This window comes from Puma concolor, chromosome B3 (assembly GCF_028749965.1).
Source record: "Puma concolor isolate L17-30 chromosome B3, mPumCon1.1.hap2, whole genome shotgun sequence".
In the NCBI taxonomy this organism is placed as follows: domain Eukaryota; kingdom Metazoa; phylum Chordata; class Mammalia; order Carnivora; family Felidae; genus Puma; species Puma concolor.
The window spans coordinates 28,203,841-28,217,833 of NC_141672.1; the positions used below are offsets into that span (position 1 = coordinate 28,203,841).

A 13,993-nucleotide genomic window follows, 5' to 3' on the forward strand; every position below is an offset into this window, starting at 1 on the left:
TGTTTTGGTAATTACAGCTGTGATGAGAGTCTCGTAGTTGATCAAAAAGCCTGCAAATCAATCATTGCTTCCGTAGATCTGACTGCACACTGTTCCCCCAAAGTAAACATGGCGGCCTTCTGCTCCTCATCCTTTGACAAGACCTCCTTCTGAGGCCCTGCTCCTAATGTAACCATCGATCAAACCCCTCCGGATTCTTATTCTAATCAACTGATTGGATCAGGCAAAGCGCTGCCTTCTCAGTGTGAGCCGAAAGTAAAAAGGGCTTATTAGTCAAGAAGAACCGATGGCCATCAAGCCAGGCAGCCTCCTTGGGACAGTGGCCAAGAACCCTTTCTGCCCTTGGGCAAAGGAAAGGCAACTTAGTGAATGAGTGTGTGGAGTCATTGAAATGAATTGCTTTGAACTAAACCCAGTTTATGCTTCTGTCGCTTTCTCCTGTGTGCAAAGAAAGTAGCCATCTATCCAGCCAGTGTCCTTCAGGGATTTTGAACTCATTCATCAGGATTCAATACACTCTATTACCAACTGCTTTTCCTCAGGTCTGGGCATATTCTTGATGATTATGATGATATGATAAATGATGATTATGATGATAAGATTGATATCAGTAATGATAGTAATAACAGCTAACCCTTATTCTTCTATTCTTTTTTTTTTTATTTAATGTTTTTCTTTATTTTTGAGGGAGAGAGAGAGCAAGCAGGGGAGGGGCAGAGAGAGGGGGACAGAGGACCCAAAGCGGGCTCCGCACTGACAGCAGTAAGCCCAACGTGGGGCTTGAACCCACGAACCCCCAGCTCATGACCTGAACCGAAGTCAGAAGTTCAACTAACTGAGCTACCCAGGTGCCCAGTCTTCTATTTTAATGCAAACTAAATTGTAGGTTTTATAATTTAGCATACCAGTTTGTAGGCACTCCAAATGGATTTGTGTGATAGTCTAAAATTTCATGTGGGGGCGCCTGGGTGGCTCAGATGGTTAAGCTTCTGACTCTTGGTATCAGTTCAGGTCATTATCTCACAGCTCCTGGGTTTGAGCCCCACCTTGGGCTCTGTGCTGGTAGTGCAGAGCCTGCTTGGGATTCTCTCTCTCTCCCTCTCTCTCTCTCTTTCTCTCTCTCTCTGCCTCTCTCCTACTCTCTTTCTCTCTCTCTCTCTCAAAATAAATAAATAAATAAACTTTGAAAAATAAAATAAAATTTCGTAAGAATAAGGGTGAAAACCATAATTTTGTTTGTTTCTTTGAAGATGGTTATACCAGGGTGCCTGGGTGGCTCAGTGGGTTGAGCGTCCGACTTTGGCTCAGGTCATGATCTCTAGGTTCGTGAGTTCGAGCCTCACATCAGGCTCTGTACTGACAGATCAGAGCCTGGAGCCTGCTTCGGATTCTGTGTCTCCCTCTGTCTCTGCCCCTTCCTCACTTGTGCTCTGTCTCTCTCTGTCTCTCAAAAATAAATAAAAGCGTTGAAGTTGGTTATGCCTATATTTACCATACGTCCATTCTTCATTTGATGTTGAAACATTTCTCAATTTGTAAATTTGTCTCGAAGTGTCACTGACGTGCAGTATGCTTGTATTTTGGGGACCTCTTAAAATTCTTTCCTACTCTAGCTAGTGCCCTACCTTAATACTGTAGAACCCTTGACAGGAATTTTTTTAAACAAAAGAAATGCTTTTCTATCCAGGAAGAAGTCCGTGAGGTACACAGCTTTATCTTCACTTTTAAATTCTACTTATCTCCCTTTAGATTAATTTTGTAAATTTCACCTGCCTTCACTTATTCATCCATCTTCATTCATTTAACAAGCATTCGAGTGCCTAATAGATACTGGGGAAACAGAAGTGATCAAGACAGAAGAGATCCCTGCTCACATGGAACTTACAATGCAGTGGTGAAGAAGGGCCGAAACTCATTAAAAAGGAAAAGAAAACATAAATTAGATGTTGCGGACGGTGACATGTGCTATGGAGAAACAAAGCAGGATGATAAGACAGAGTCATGGAGAGGAAATGTGTGCATAAATCACTTCAGATAGAATGATATGGGAAGGGCTCTTGAAGGAGGTATCCTTTGAGCTGAATCCTGAATGACAGGAAGGAGCCAACCTGGGGAAAGAGGCCCAGACAGAGAGACAGCAAGTGCAAAGGCCCTGCAGCACGATCAAGCCTGCTGTGTGTCTGGAATGGAAGGAAGGCTGGTGAGCAGGGGTTGTAGGGGAAAAGGACAAGATGGGGATGTGGAGGAGAAATGTTCTTCCCCTATAGTCAGCATGGGACTGACAGCTCCTTCATGTGAATAGCAAAACAGCACACCTTAAAGCGATCTGATGTTCAGCATTCAAATGATCCTCAATTCTCATTTGTTTTTTGATTATTTGACTATTCTGTGCTTCGAGGAAGCCTCAGACACAGTTTAAAGGTTGATTTTTTGTTTTGTTTTAGATTTTTTTTTGTTTGAAAAACACTGAAACTTCAGGTGCTCTCCTAAGAGTAATCATCCGAGAATTTTTACTTTGCCTCAGTCTCGCTTCTGTCCTTTAACTAAAGATGGCATAATTGATTTGCTTTCATTCACACCTAGAAAGTTGCTGTTGATACGAAATTATTGTTCTTAGAACAAATGGCTAAATGCTACCTTTTAATTTTAGTAATTGAGCAAGATGCAGGGATGTGCAAAGACAGTACAGAATCTATAATCCACCATTATGTAGAGATAAATATTTTTTCTTCTATTCTTTTTTTATCTAAAATTAATTTGGAGCTGGAAACCCAATGGCAGGGTGCTCACTTTGAAATTGAATTGGGCAGAGGTCAGAGGAGCCAAGGATAGAAGTGGGGTATGTGTTTGAAGCCAGACATAAAAGATGTGAAATCCCCATTGCTTAATATCGTAAAAGGGTCTGGAATAGGAGAATTTAGAGAATATGTGTGGAATGTACTTCTGCTCATGGAAATAGTGCAGAATGTCTGCATTCAGCCACCAGGCCGATATTTATTATCCCTGTACTAAACCCCAGACACTGAGACAGGTCTGGGGATCCATTGATGAGCCAAACCAGACATGTTCCCCCATAAGAAAATGACCCTCCCATCCTCATTCCCATCCCCTTCTATCATATGTGTATCTTTTGTATATTGTGGGATAGTTGTTTTGTTGAGACCAGTGTGAGGTCGTATCTTGTGGGTAGAGATCAGTCTTTCCCAAAAAGAAGTCGACATTCCTAGTATCCATCATCCATGGGAATTGTTGAATCCTGAGTCAGGAAAGGAAGATTTGGAAAGAGCCCTTTGGCTGAAAGAGAGGGAATTCCTTTCTTCTCTTGATCCCATGAGAATAGTCTGCAGGGAGCTGGGTGAGATGTCAACCCTATGGAGGATACTCTGTCCTCCGAGAAGCCTGGTAAGGGATTCCTTGTGTGCAAGTACCTCTCCCTGGACCTGTAATGCGGTCTTGTCGATGAAGCAACCTGTTCTTCGCTGGGTCATGGTGAAATAGAAGAATGGTCTGTGTCTGGGCATAGGATAAGGCTGTCAAAGGGAAAGCAATGTTCTTTCTCTATAGTCAGCGTGGGACTGACAGGGGTCATTAGCCAGGTCCTGGGGGAGCAGTTCAGTGTCCAAAGCTGAGGTCCAGCCACCCTTCTCCACCTGGGAAATCTCCTTCTGTGGGTTGTTATTCCTGTATGCGAAAGCAGGGGAGGGGGGTGGCTAGCTTCTTTACAGGGTATCTCACCTTGTTATTTCAGATCTGGGTGTTAATTACAGTAATTTTGTAATTAGTCTAGGCTGCATTTAAAGGCTACAGAAAATTTACCCTCTGAACAGCAAATAGGGAGTCTAAAGCCTCTTTCATCACTGCAAGACAGGCAAAAGTAATATGCAGTCGTATGCGATCTATCCGTGTTCTCAAGAGCCTAAAGCAAGTGGGTTTCGAATGTCAATTATTCTGTAGGCACAGGGAGACTGTAGGTGAGAACATCAACCTCAATGGAACTGTCATTTTCAATTAAAACTTTCAACGTGACTGAGTGTGACACCCCATAACCACCCAGTGATTTTCATTATCACCAAAGCATGGGGAGGCTGGCACCGAAGCTCCCCTTCCACAGAGCAGGTGTGGGGAAGCATGGCCTCTGGCTTCCACACATGGTACCGGCCTGGTATCTGAGAACAGGGTGGGGAAGGGCCCCGGCTCTTTTCTTTGTGGTTTGTGCATGTGCGTGTCAGGGCCCCATTACTAGAGGTGTCCCAGACAAAGGTCATGTTCTTCTTAAAGATTCTAAGTTAAAGCTTATTCAGAGTCATGTTGACTTCTCCTTAATGAGCTGTTATGTAACTTTTTATTTACCGACTGATCAACCATTATTTGAACTGTTCAAGATCTCTTGCAAATTCTCAGGGCCAGTTTTCTCTTCCCCCAGTGTAAACAGAATGGCAGGCTTATGATGTTAAAGAAATGTCAGCAATTACAATGCATTTATTACCGAGGGATAGGACAGTAGCCCTCCTTTCCTTGTGAGAATAAAAATAGCCCAACTAAATGTATGCTCGAGTTAAGGCCTGAGTTTTGTTTCTTTTTTTTAGACCAAATATTAAGAGGCAGCTCAGCCTTAGGGATAGGATAAGGTATGAGGAAGTTAAGATTCGATCTCACTGGTGGAACACTGAGAAAGGCATGCATTCTAAACTTTCTTCAATTTGCTCACCTTGAAGGTGAGAGTAACCCCTCACGTAATTTTGAGGGAATAAAAAGTTAAAGTGGTTTGTGCAAAGCTCAATTCTGTTTGCTTAAAAGGATTCCTTTAAGATCAAGACCTTTCGGTTTAATATTGGCACAATTAGATTTAAATATTTCCCCCTTGGACTTCCAAAACAGAGAAAGAGGCAGGAAGACGCGTTCCCTCAAAAGCTATATAGTACAGTCGGTTGCTACCCCAGAATCTGCTAGGGAATGTTAGCCTCCCCAGATGAACCCATATTTGTGAAATATTCCCAACATCAGCTTTAGAGTTTCCCTTTCCTTTTCAATAAGGGATCAAACGAAGGGGCGTGTCCCCCTCCAGGAGCTACCCTTCTTGACAAACTGGTCTCTGATACCTTTCAGGATCTTAAACAAAACTTCCAGAATAAAGAGCACAAGTTTGGTCGCATTCAACTTAAATGCTTTTATTGACAATGTCTTTGAACAATAAGCAAACAATGCTTAAATTTTTCATTCAAATTCACTTTCCACATGTCAAAAGACCTCAAGGTAGAAAAAAATAAAATAAAAATATAAATATCTGAGAATCCATCTTAATAAATAAATTAAAAACACAATAAAACGTTTTCATGGAAAACTGTTAATGTCAGAACATTCAGACCACCTCAACAATGCATGATCAGTAACGTTACGATGAACATTGATGTTGAAGAAAAAACTACAGTACATGGATATAGCTATTTATTTCTATCTACCAGAAAATAAAGTCATATCTTTTCTTAGTTTAATATTGGTCATTGCTAATCAGAACACACTATTGCCGGAACACAGTACTTATTGTTAAAATCAGCTGCACTAGATACAATTCGAAAATATCCAGCACCAGGTTAAATCCAATAATGAACCCAATAGATTAGTTAATGCTATGAGAAGACTAAAGAGAAAGAGATAAGAGACACAGACCCAGGCCTGGCTCAACATGCTACTAACTACCAGCTCTCAGATGTGTCACTGGGAACAATACACACTCCATGCGTTTTGCTACATCTCCGGAAGAGGTAAGGACTTGAGTCCACACGTGGATGCTTTCAAGTCCTTGAGGCCCACAGCCTGGTGTGTTTCACGCACAGATAAGGTCCTCCCTAGGTCTACGGGAACCCTCGAGGGAAGACGTGTTTCTCCTCTCTGTAATGCACCGACTCGGGCAGCGGCGCTCGTGGGCGCCTGCTGCCTCCCCTCCCCGCCTGCTCACAGGGCCAGCAGCGTGGGTGAGCTGAGCGAGTCAGAGGAGGGTTCGTTGCTGCTGCTGCCCTTGCGGTGAGCAGCCCCACAGCTGGGGAAGGAGTCAGCCTCAGGGTAGGTGAAGACGAAGGAAGACGTGTAAGTAGTGCAGCTAGGAGTACAGGTGACCACTGGGGTGCACAGAGGCTCCAGCTCTGTGGCCATGGGCCCCATCCCCAGGGAGCCACCATGCAGGGGCTCCCAGTCTGCTGCATAGAAGGAACCAGACAGGTCCATGTCTGGCACAGAGCGGGCGGTCTCGGAGCCGCTGGGCCTGGACGATGCTGGGAACAGGAAGTCATCAAAGGGCTCGGCCTTCAGCTCCATGCTGCTGATGCTCTTGACCGGCTCCACGGAGGGCTTGGGCTCAGGATCATTGAGGAGGGGCAGGGTGAAAGCCTCCTCCGACTCGGGGGTGGCAGCTTCCGGCAGACCCCCGCTCAGATCTAGGGAAGCCACAGACATTTCTTCCGGGAAGCCCAGGTCATCGGGGATCTTGCAGGCGGGTCGGTGAGCTGCCAGGATGAACTCTAGTTTTTCCTTCTCCTTCAGCAGGTTGGCAATCTCAGTCTGCAAAGCAGACTTCTCATCTTCTAGTTGGTCTGTCTCCTGCACACAGAGGGATAAAGCAAAGCATAAGACACAGGCTTACTCAAGCTCCCCTATACCCAGTCACCAGCTTGCTCCCAAAGTTTGAAAAAGGAGTGACCCGCCCCCCCAGGATCTACCCACCGCTTGCAGCGTATCCGTGAGCTCCCGCCTCCGGTTCCGGCACTTGGCTGCAGCCATCTTATTCCTTTCCCTTCGGATTCTCCTTTTCTCTTCTTCTTCTGGGGACAACTAAAAAAATAATTTTCAGAAAGGCCAACAGTCAGTGACAAGGTCTGCCATCAGCTCTGTTCGGCCTCCCCAGGGAAACTGGCCCTGGGCGCTTCTCAGCTTCCTGGCACCTCGGCTGGGAAGCCATTTCCAACCTCCGTTGTGGGCTAGGTGTGACTGGCATTTAAAATCAGGACAAAGAGCCCGGTTCAAAAGCAGGAGGTAGGAACCTATTAGGGAAGAAACTATTGCAGCACTTCTTGGGGCAGGGCTACCAGAGTCTGGCTTGGGGTGGAGATGGCTTGGAGCCAGGGGTCCCCGTTCAGGATGCGCGGTGAATTGCATCGGTGGCTTCGCCCTATCTACTGTGCTCCGGGTCTCCACCCACGCCAACCCATGCCCCCTGCTGAGAGAAGGCGCAGAAGAACTCCTCACCTGTTCCACTTTGCCCCTCCTGCCAATGCTCTGAGCTCGGCCTCCTGCGGTCACGGTCTTCACGACTCCAGCCCTGGAGTAAGCCCCGGCGGAGGGGGCGGGGACTCCATAGGGGTGGGGGGCTCTGGTCTGAGAAGGAGCCACGGAGGAGACCAGGGTGGGCTGCACCAGCCACTGCAGGTCCGGGCTGGTGGAGATGGCAGTCACCGTTGGGATAAAGTTGGCGCTGGAGACGGCCAGATCCGTGCAGAAGTCCTAGAACGAAGACAGGAGGGGAGAGCTGACGTGAGTGAGCAGGTTCCGGACACCGGTGGCGACAGCCGAGTTTCCAGTGCCGCATGCAGCAGGGAGAGGGAGGGAGAAGCGTGCCCTGGACTGCTCTCGTCTTTTTATATGCCCCTCATCTTGGATGGAAGGTCTCCCCGTTTCCTCCCAAGAAATCCGCAACGCAGTGCCCTTCTCCTCCACCCTGCTGCTGCGTCCCCGTTATCCCTTCGGCATCACCCGCTTGAAAGGGGGTTTGTTATAAATATCCCTGACGTCTGCGCTGACGCAGGCGCCGCTCCGGAGTCTCCTGAATGAACTCGCTTTTTATCAATGAAACTGCCTTACACACCCGCCTGCTTCGCCCTCCTCCCCCGCCCCTCCTCCCTGCTCCAGGCAGCTAGGGGAGGGGGAATCGCCGCTTTTTGCCGCCTCCCGGAGGAGCCAGGATCGAGTTCGCGAATCTTTGCTTGGGACCTGTTTGCCCCAGCTCATGTCAGAGACCAGTCAGAGAGCGCGGTCCCAGGGCAACTCAGGATGAGCCTGCCGCGGGAGAGGAGGACCGATTCTTACTATGACAAGCGTGCGTGCACTCGGAACAAGTCCGGGGCTCTCCGAGATAGGGCTGCTCCGGCCGGGGCAGCCTTCCTCCCCGGCCCAAGGGGTCCCCGACTCGTCTCCCCGAGCGTCCCGCCCCCCGTGTCTCCTCCCCGGTGACCCCGAGCCCCGGGCGCCGCGGCGGCGCGAAGCCAGCCTCACCTGCGCATTGACAGGAGAGCCCATGCTGGAGAAGGAGTCGGCCGGTGAGTGGTAGTAGGAGAGATTGTCCCCGGCCGGGGAGGCGCTGCTGCAGCGGGAGGAGGACGCCTCGTAGTCGGCGTTGAAGCCAGAGAACATCATGGTCGCGGTGAGTCTAGGCCCGGGCGAGGGGCTGAGGGGCAGAGGCAGGTAGGAGCTGTGGGGCAGAGCTGGGTAGGAGCGCGGTCACTGCTCGTTCGCTGCGCCGCCGCCGCCGCCGGCTCTGTCTCGACTTCTGGGCTGCTCGCTGCAGATGCGGTTGGAGTACGAGGCGCCGCAGCCACTGCTTTTATAACAGCATTCTATGAATGAGCAGCCACACGTCATGGGCGCGACCATCGCGGCGCTGGGGGGGTGGCGAGCGGACTTGGACACCTCTGCTGCCTCCTTGCCGCCTCCGCCGCCCTCGCAGCCTCCCGTCTCCCGTCTTGATGCGTTTCCTTATCTCCTCAATGCTTAGCAATCTAGGACTTAGGGGTCTCACGGACCCCCTAAGATGAGGGACTCCGGGGATAGCTCCCCCCACGACCGCAGGGAACGGCCGTGGAAACCTGCTGACGCAGATGTCCTAATATGGACATCCTGTGTAAGGGGAGGGGGGATGGATTGACGGGAACTGCTCGCGGGCTGCAGCCAACACCAAGGGTGCAGCGCGGGGGGAGGCGGGGGCCGCGGTCGGGGGAGGGGAGGCGGGAAAGGCGAGGAACGCGAGCGAACATTCGCACCTGGTTCAATGCGGACCCTTGTTCCCGGAGCGGAGTTGGGGGATGGGGTGGAAGCGACTTTTTACCAGTATACGGAACCCCGGAAACGTGCTGGGGCTAAGGTAAAGGAGAAACAGGTACAGAACCCGAGGGCTTAAGCCTCGGCCCCCGAAGGAATGCGCCACCCCCCCCCCCCCCCCGAGCACCACGACATTCCAAATTCTAGCCCTAATTCAGTGCAAACTGTGGAAGCAGACCCTTAAGCCCCCACTCTCGAGCAATACTAGGACTGTTACTGCATTTGGAAGCAGAAAGTCCGGAGATCCAAAATAAGGGACTACGATAACCTACTTTACCTACGATGCTGGGCATTTTGATTTTAATTTTTTGTTTGTTTTTAAGGAAAAAAAAACATTTTTTTTTCTCGGCCATACTTAAGGATGTTAGTGTTACTGTCAAATCTCTGAGACACTAGCCAGTAAACATTGTGCAGAACCTCCACGCAAGGATGTCTGATGGGTTCGTTTGCCTCCTTCTGAGCTGGGGCCCGAGGAATGGGGTGGGGGTGGGGGGATGTTATGTGGGCAAGGTGGTCAGTTGGGAGTACCGGGTGGAGAGAGCTCTTGGGGGAGCGCAAGTCCAAGCTGGGGAGTCAGATGTGGTTCGGTTCCCCCAGGAAGCTGTGCTTACTGGGAGCCCACAAGCGGGTGATTTTCCAGCGAGGACTTGGAGGGGGGAGCATCGGGCACGCTGGAAGGACCGTGGCCAGCAGCGCCCAGGCCGGGGACCTCGGCCACTGGGACCTAAGACGCGGCCCCGTGGCCTGGAAAACGGGGTTGGGGCGCCTAGATGCTCGGGAGTGCGTTGCGCCCCCTGACGCCCCCAGCCTCCTGCTCCGCTGCAAAGGACAGCTGGGGTCACATTGCCCCTGGTTGGGTCCCAGCGCGCCGGCCACCTCCGGGACGCGAAGCCGCAGATCCCAGCAGAGCCTCTGTGTCCCTTCCCCCACTCTTCGGGCCAGGGGCTCGCGGAAAGGGGCGAGGCGGGATCAGGGCAGCGGGCGGATCCCTCGGGGAGCGCGGGGAGCCGGACCGCCGACCTGCCTCCAGCCGCCGCACCCCGGAGCCAGGCGATCCTGCTATAGATAGTAACAGGGAAGCGGCTGTTTACAGCAACACTGCGCCGCCAGGGCTGTCTCCAGGCGACGCCGCGCGGCCGGGCGCGCCGTCGGCCGGGCCAGGCCGCCCTCCCTACTCGCTCCCCCGGGGCCTCGGCCTCCCCGGCCCGGCTGCGGCCACTCCCGCCGCCTGACATCATCCTCCGGGTCCTGGGACTGCGGGCGGCTCGCGCGCCGCGGTGCGCTAACCTCCATTCTTAGAGATGAGAACCCGGCGGGAGCTGGGAGGGCAGGGAGGCGGGGATTCGTGGAACTGGGCCACTTGCTATTTTTTGCATTCCCTGTCACAGGCAGAGGTGAAAACAGAATTTCATCATTGTATGGCACTGGTTTATGTTGGTGGGAATTTCGGCGCCCCCCAACCTCCGCACTTAAAAAAGGAGAGCGAGAAGGAAAGACATAATACATAAACACAGACTTCTCCGAGCTGCCTTGAATCGTAAAACAATTATCCGGCCTTCAGTTCTCCTAATTCTATCATCTGTCAGGCTACTTCACTGTTCTTGATTATTTACAAAAAAAAAAAAGTCATGAAGGCCAATCCATTTCTCTTATTAGCTTGGACAAAGGAGGTCAAGCTTTAAATTCCTGGGTCTGGTCTTGCCTTCCCTTCATAACTGGATCTCAGGGCCGCTTAAGAGAAAACCTAGAATGACTTCATTTATTTCCCCTTCAGAGTTTGAATTAGCTCAACTCAGCACCTAAAGGATGTGTCAAGATTTTATATCCCAGGATTTATCTCATATATCACTTTATCCTGTCTTTGCCAATAAAAGGAAAGGGGTCTCTGAATGAACCTAGCCCCTCCAGATAGCTTAACTCTTTCCTTCCCAGCACCATTACGACCTGAGAGTTGGAGATTTAAACCCATCCTCTGAAAAGGACAGAACCATGAATTCATAATTCTTTTATTTATTCATCCAGGAACTACTGACAGCCTCCTATGGCCATGCACTCCTATGAGTTCTGGGGGCTGGCACTTACTGTACAGAACAGAATGGACCTGTCCCTACCTTCAGAGACCTTCCAGCTTTGGGGAGAAGATCAGCAAATCAGGAGAGAATTACAAAGCAGCAGCAAACGCTTTGACAGAGGTAAGAACATAGAGGAGGGCTCAGAGACCAGTATCAGAGGAAGTGACTACGGTACAGAGATGGGACCTGGACCCACTGTCCTCTGGGAAGTGACATGATAAAGATTGAAATGCCAGAGCATCTGAATCTCTGATCACCCTAACGTACTCTCACATCTGAATCTGCTCATGGTATCCGCTTCAGGACTACAAAATCACATTTTCAATGTGGAGCTCACATGATGTAGCCTTAAAATAGAGGGAAATCAGAACTGATGCACGAAATTATCTTTGCCATTAGCCAAGGTCAGGGTGACTTTGAGACAGATGTGTGTGTGCCTCTGTGAACATAGTGCTGCCTTCTAGCAGGGCAGGGGTTCTGTGTTCAGGACAAGTCTAAGCATATAAAACCAAAACTTACGCAGTTTGTGATTATCTATGTGCGGAGTTCCTCCTATGTGGGGATCCAGAAGTGAAGAGGAGGGTAGAATCCCGTGTCTGATTTTAACCCAAACTGACAACAAATATATCTTTCCTCAACAGTTGCTCCTTATCAGATAGAGACTTTTCCTATTTTGTACTTCTCTGGCATTTGAATTAAGAGACCTGACCCACATCAAGCATTTGTTCAGCAACTCTGGAAGCCAGTGCACATTGTTTAGCCCGGTGTTATTGCAACATTAAGTGAAAGGCTGCTGTCTGCACTGCCTACGTAAATGCTGCCGCACACAATCCGTCCCCAGCATGCAGAAGTAGTTATTTATTTGGGGAAGTGTGGTCTAGCGGTGAAGGGTTGTGGTCAGAGCACGGGACCAGAAGTCAGGAAGATGTGTATAGCAAAATCAACCCCTTCAGGGACTTGGGGAAGTCGCTTCTTAGATTTATTCAACATCCCCATGCTTTGGCCCTTGTCTTTTTCATGTACTGATATTCACTTAGTACCTAGCCCAGTGCCTCGCCTGTAGCAGGTGTTCGATGAATATCTCCTGAATGGATGGATGAATGAATGAATGAATACCCTCATGCAAGCAAGGCAAATATTGTCCTTTATGGGTACTTAGAAATCAATAGATAAGGTTCTTTAAATCTTTGGAAAGGCTGAACAGGCTGTGTCTTTTATTCTTGGGTATGAATAGGCAAAAATTGGGAAAGAGAAAATAACAAGATGCTAGGGCTATTTTCAGCTGTTGCAGGCTCTAGGCCTAAAGAACACCCCAGTGGTTCATGATGAAAGATCAAACTTGCCCTTGTTATTGAGCCCCATGATAAAGACAGCCAGTGCCCATACATAAATGCCACATTGTCTGCAATGACAATGACCATGTTACCACCACCCTCTAATTTATTCATTCTAAATGTCTGGACCCAAGGAGGGGCAGGACTCACACACACATGACACCCAGTGGAGGGCTTTAGGGGTCAAGGTTACTCACCCTATGGCTCAGACAGTGAGCAAAAAGACTGCTCCTATTTTAAAACAGCGGAGGCACGGGATTACCACCACCATCGCTGCACACACTCACGTATAAACACACTGCCCTCCCCCCTCCCCCCCCCATCCCCGCCGTGGCCATGAGGACTAATCAGTACTAGGGATTTAGCCTCTTTGGGAAAAGCTGCATTCCTTCGGAACAACCCTTGGCTTTTTGACAGGAGATGATGATTCAATGGGATCCCCGTCCTTCTGCTAATGCGAGCATTTAAACAAAGCTCAGTGTGGTCCCTGGGATACGCTCCCTCTGGAGCTGAGGACATTGGGGAATAGTTATAGTGCCTGAGAAGGAGACATTTCAGCCCAAGCTTGCAGCCTGTCTCACCACAGCCTGCATCATTGGACCCTCATTGTCAGTCGTGCTGACACTTCCTGTAGAAAGCAGAGCTCACCGCGGGCAGACCAGCAAGTCTTCTCCAGGTCATTGGCTCCTCAGCTGTCCTGAGCTGAACTTCTGCAGCTCTGGTGGACTTAGCTGCTGGACTTTCAGAAGAAGCCCATCTAGGTCACTAAACCTATAGGAAAACAACACACCCTGACTAAACACTGCAGCTGCAGGACTCCCATCCAACGGGGAAAATCCCAGAGTCAGCACAGGTAGGGCCAGGCATGGCCAGAATGGGCTAGCACGTGACGCGCTCCAAGGTGTTAAGACATCTCAAGCATAGTTGATACCATTTTATCTACAGCCTTGCTCAGCAAGAAAGATCCTTAAAAGAGACGGTAATAATTGTGACGACAAAAAAAAAAAAAACCCAATCTAAACCAGGAAGGGGCGCGTGGGCGGCTCAGTGGATTTAGGCGTCTGACTTCATTCAGCTCAGGTCATGATCTCTCTGTGGGTGAGTTCGAGCCCCGTGTGGAGCTCTCTGCTGGTGCTCGGAGCCTGGAGCCTGCTTCCGATTCTGTGTCTCCCTCTCTCTCTGCCCTTCCCCCACTCAGGCACGCACGTGCTCGCTCACTCGCTCACTCGCACGCTCTCTCTCACTCTCTCAAAAACAAGTAAACATTAAACCAGGAAAATCCTGGCCAGTATGTAGGCATTCAGAGTTATGCTGCCTTCTGATCTATAGATTCGAGTTGCATCCTCAGATACCAACACTTTTTGTCTTAGCTCAGTATCTGCTTGTGTCCTACCAGAAAACTCCCAGCTGAGGTCTGATTTTCTCTGCTGTTATTTCACATGGAGTGTCAGTGAGTTAGAGATCACTGGCTAACATCCCCAAAATGACTTTACTGAAGAATTC

The 13,993-nt window shown here is 49.7% G+C and overlaps 1 protein-coding gene across 1 annotated transcript; it reads right to left on the reverse strand.

Annotated features, from left to right (window-relative positions):
- Positions 1-5,152: 5,152 nt before the first annotated feature.
- On the reverse strand, positions 5,153-8,576 carry FOS (Fos proto-oncogene, AP-1 transcription factor subunit). The gene is made up of 4 exons (XM_025918514.2): positions 8,263-8,576; positions 7,240-7,494; positions 6,718-6,825; positions 5,153-6,594 (listed from the first exon to the last, which is right to left on the reverse strand). The coding sequence occupies exons 1-4, from the start codon at positions 8,401-8,403 to the stop codon at positions 5,953-5,955; spliced, it is 1,146 nt and encodes a 381-aa protein (XP_025774299.1). The 5' UTR covers positions 8,404-8,576; the 3' UTR covers positions 5,153-5,952.
- Positions 8,577-13,993: the final 5,417 nt, after the last annotated feature.

What these genes read in the sequence shown, in the direction of transcription:
- FOS (XM_025918514.2), bottom strand. Translation starts at nt 8,403, where the DNA reads ATGATGTTCTCTGGCTTCAACGCCGACTACGAGGCGTCCTCCTCCCGC. An exon ending in GCTCTCCTGTCAATGCGCAG is followed by an intron (nt 7,495 to 8,262) that starts GTGAGGCTGGCT and finishes TCTTCGTTCTAG; the next exon opens with GACTTCTGCACGGATCTGGC. An exon ending in GGAGGGGCAAAGTGGAACAG is followed by an intron (nt 6,826 to 7,239) that starts GTGAGGAGTTCT and finishes TTATTTTTTTAG; the next exon opens with TTGTCCCCAGAAGAAGAAGA.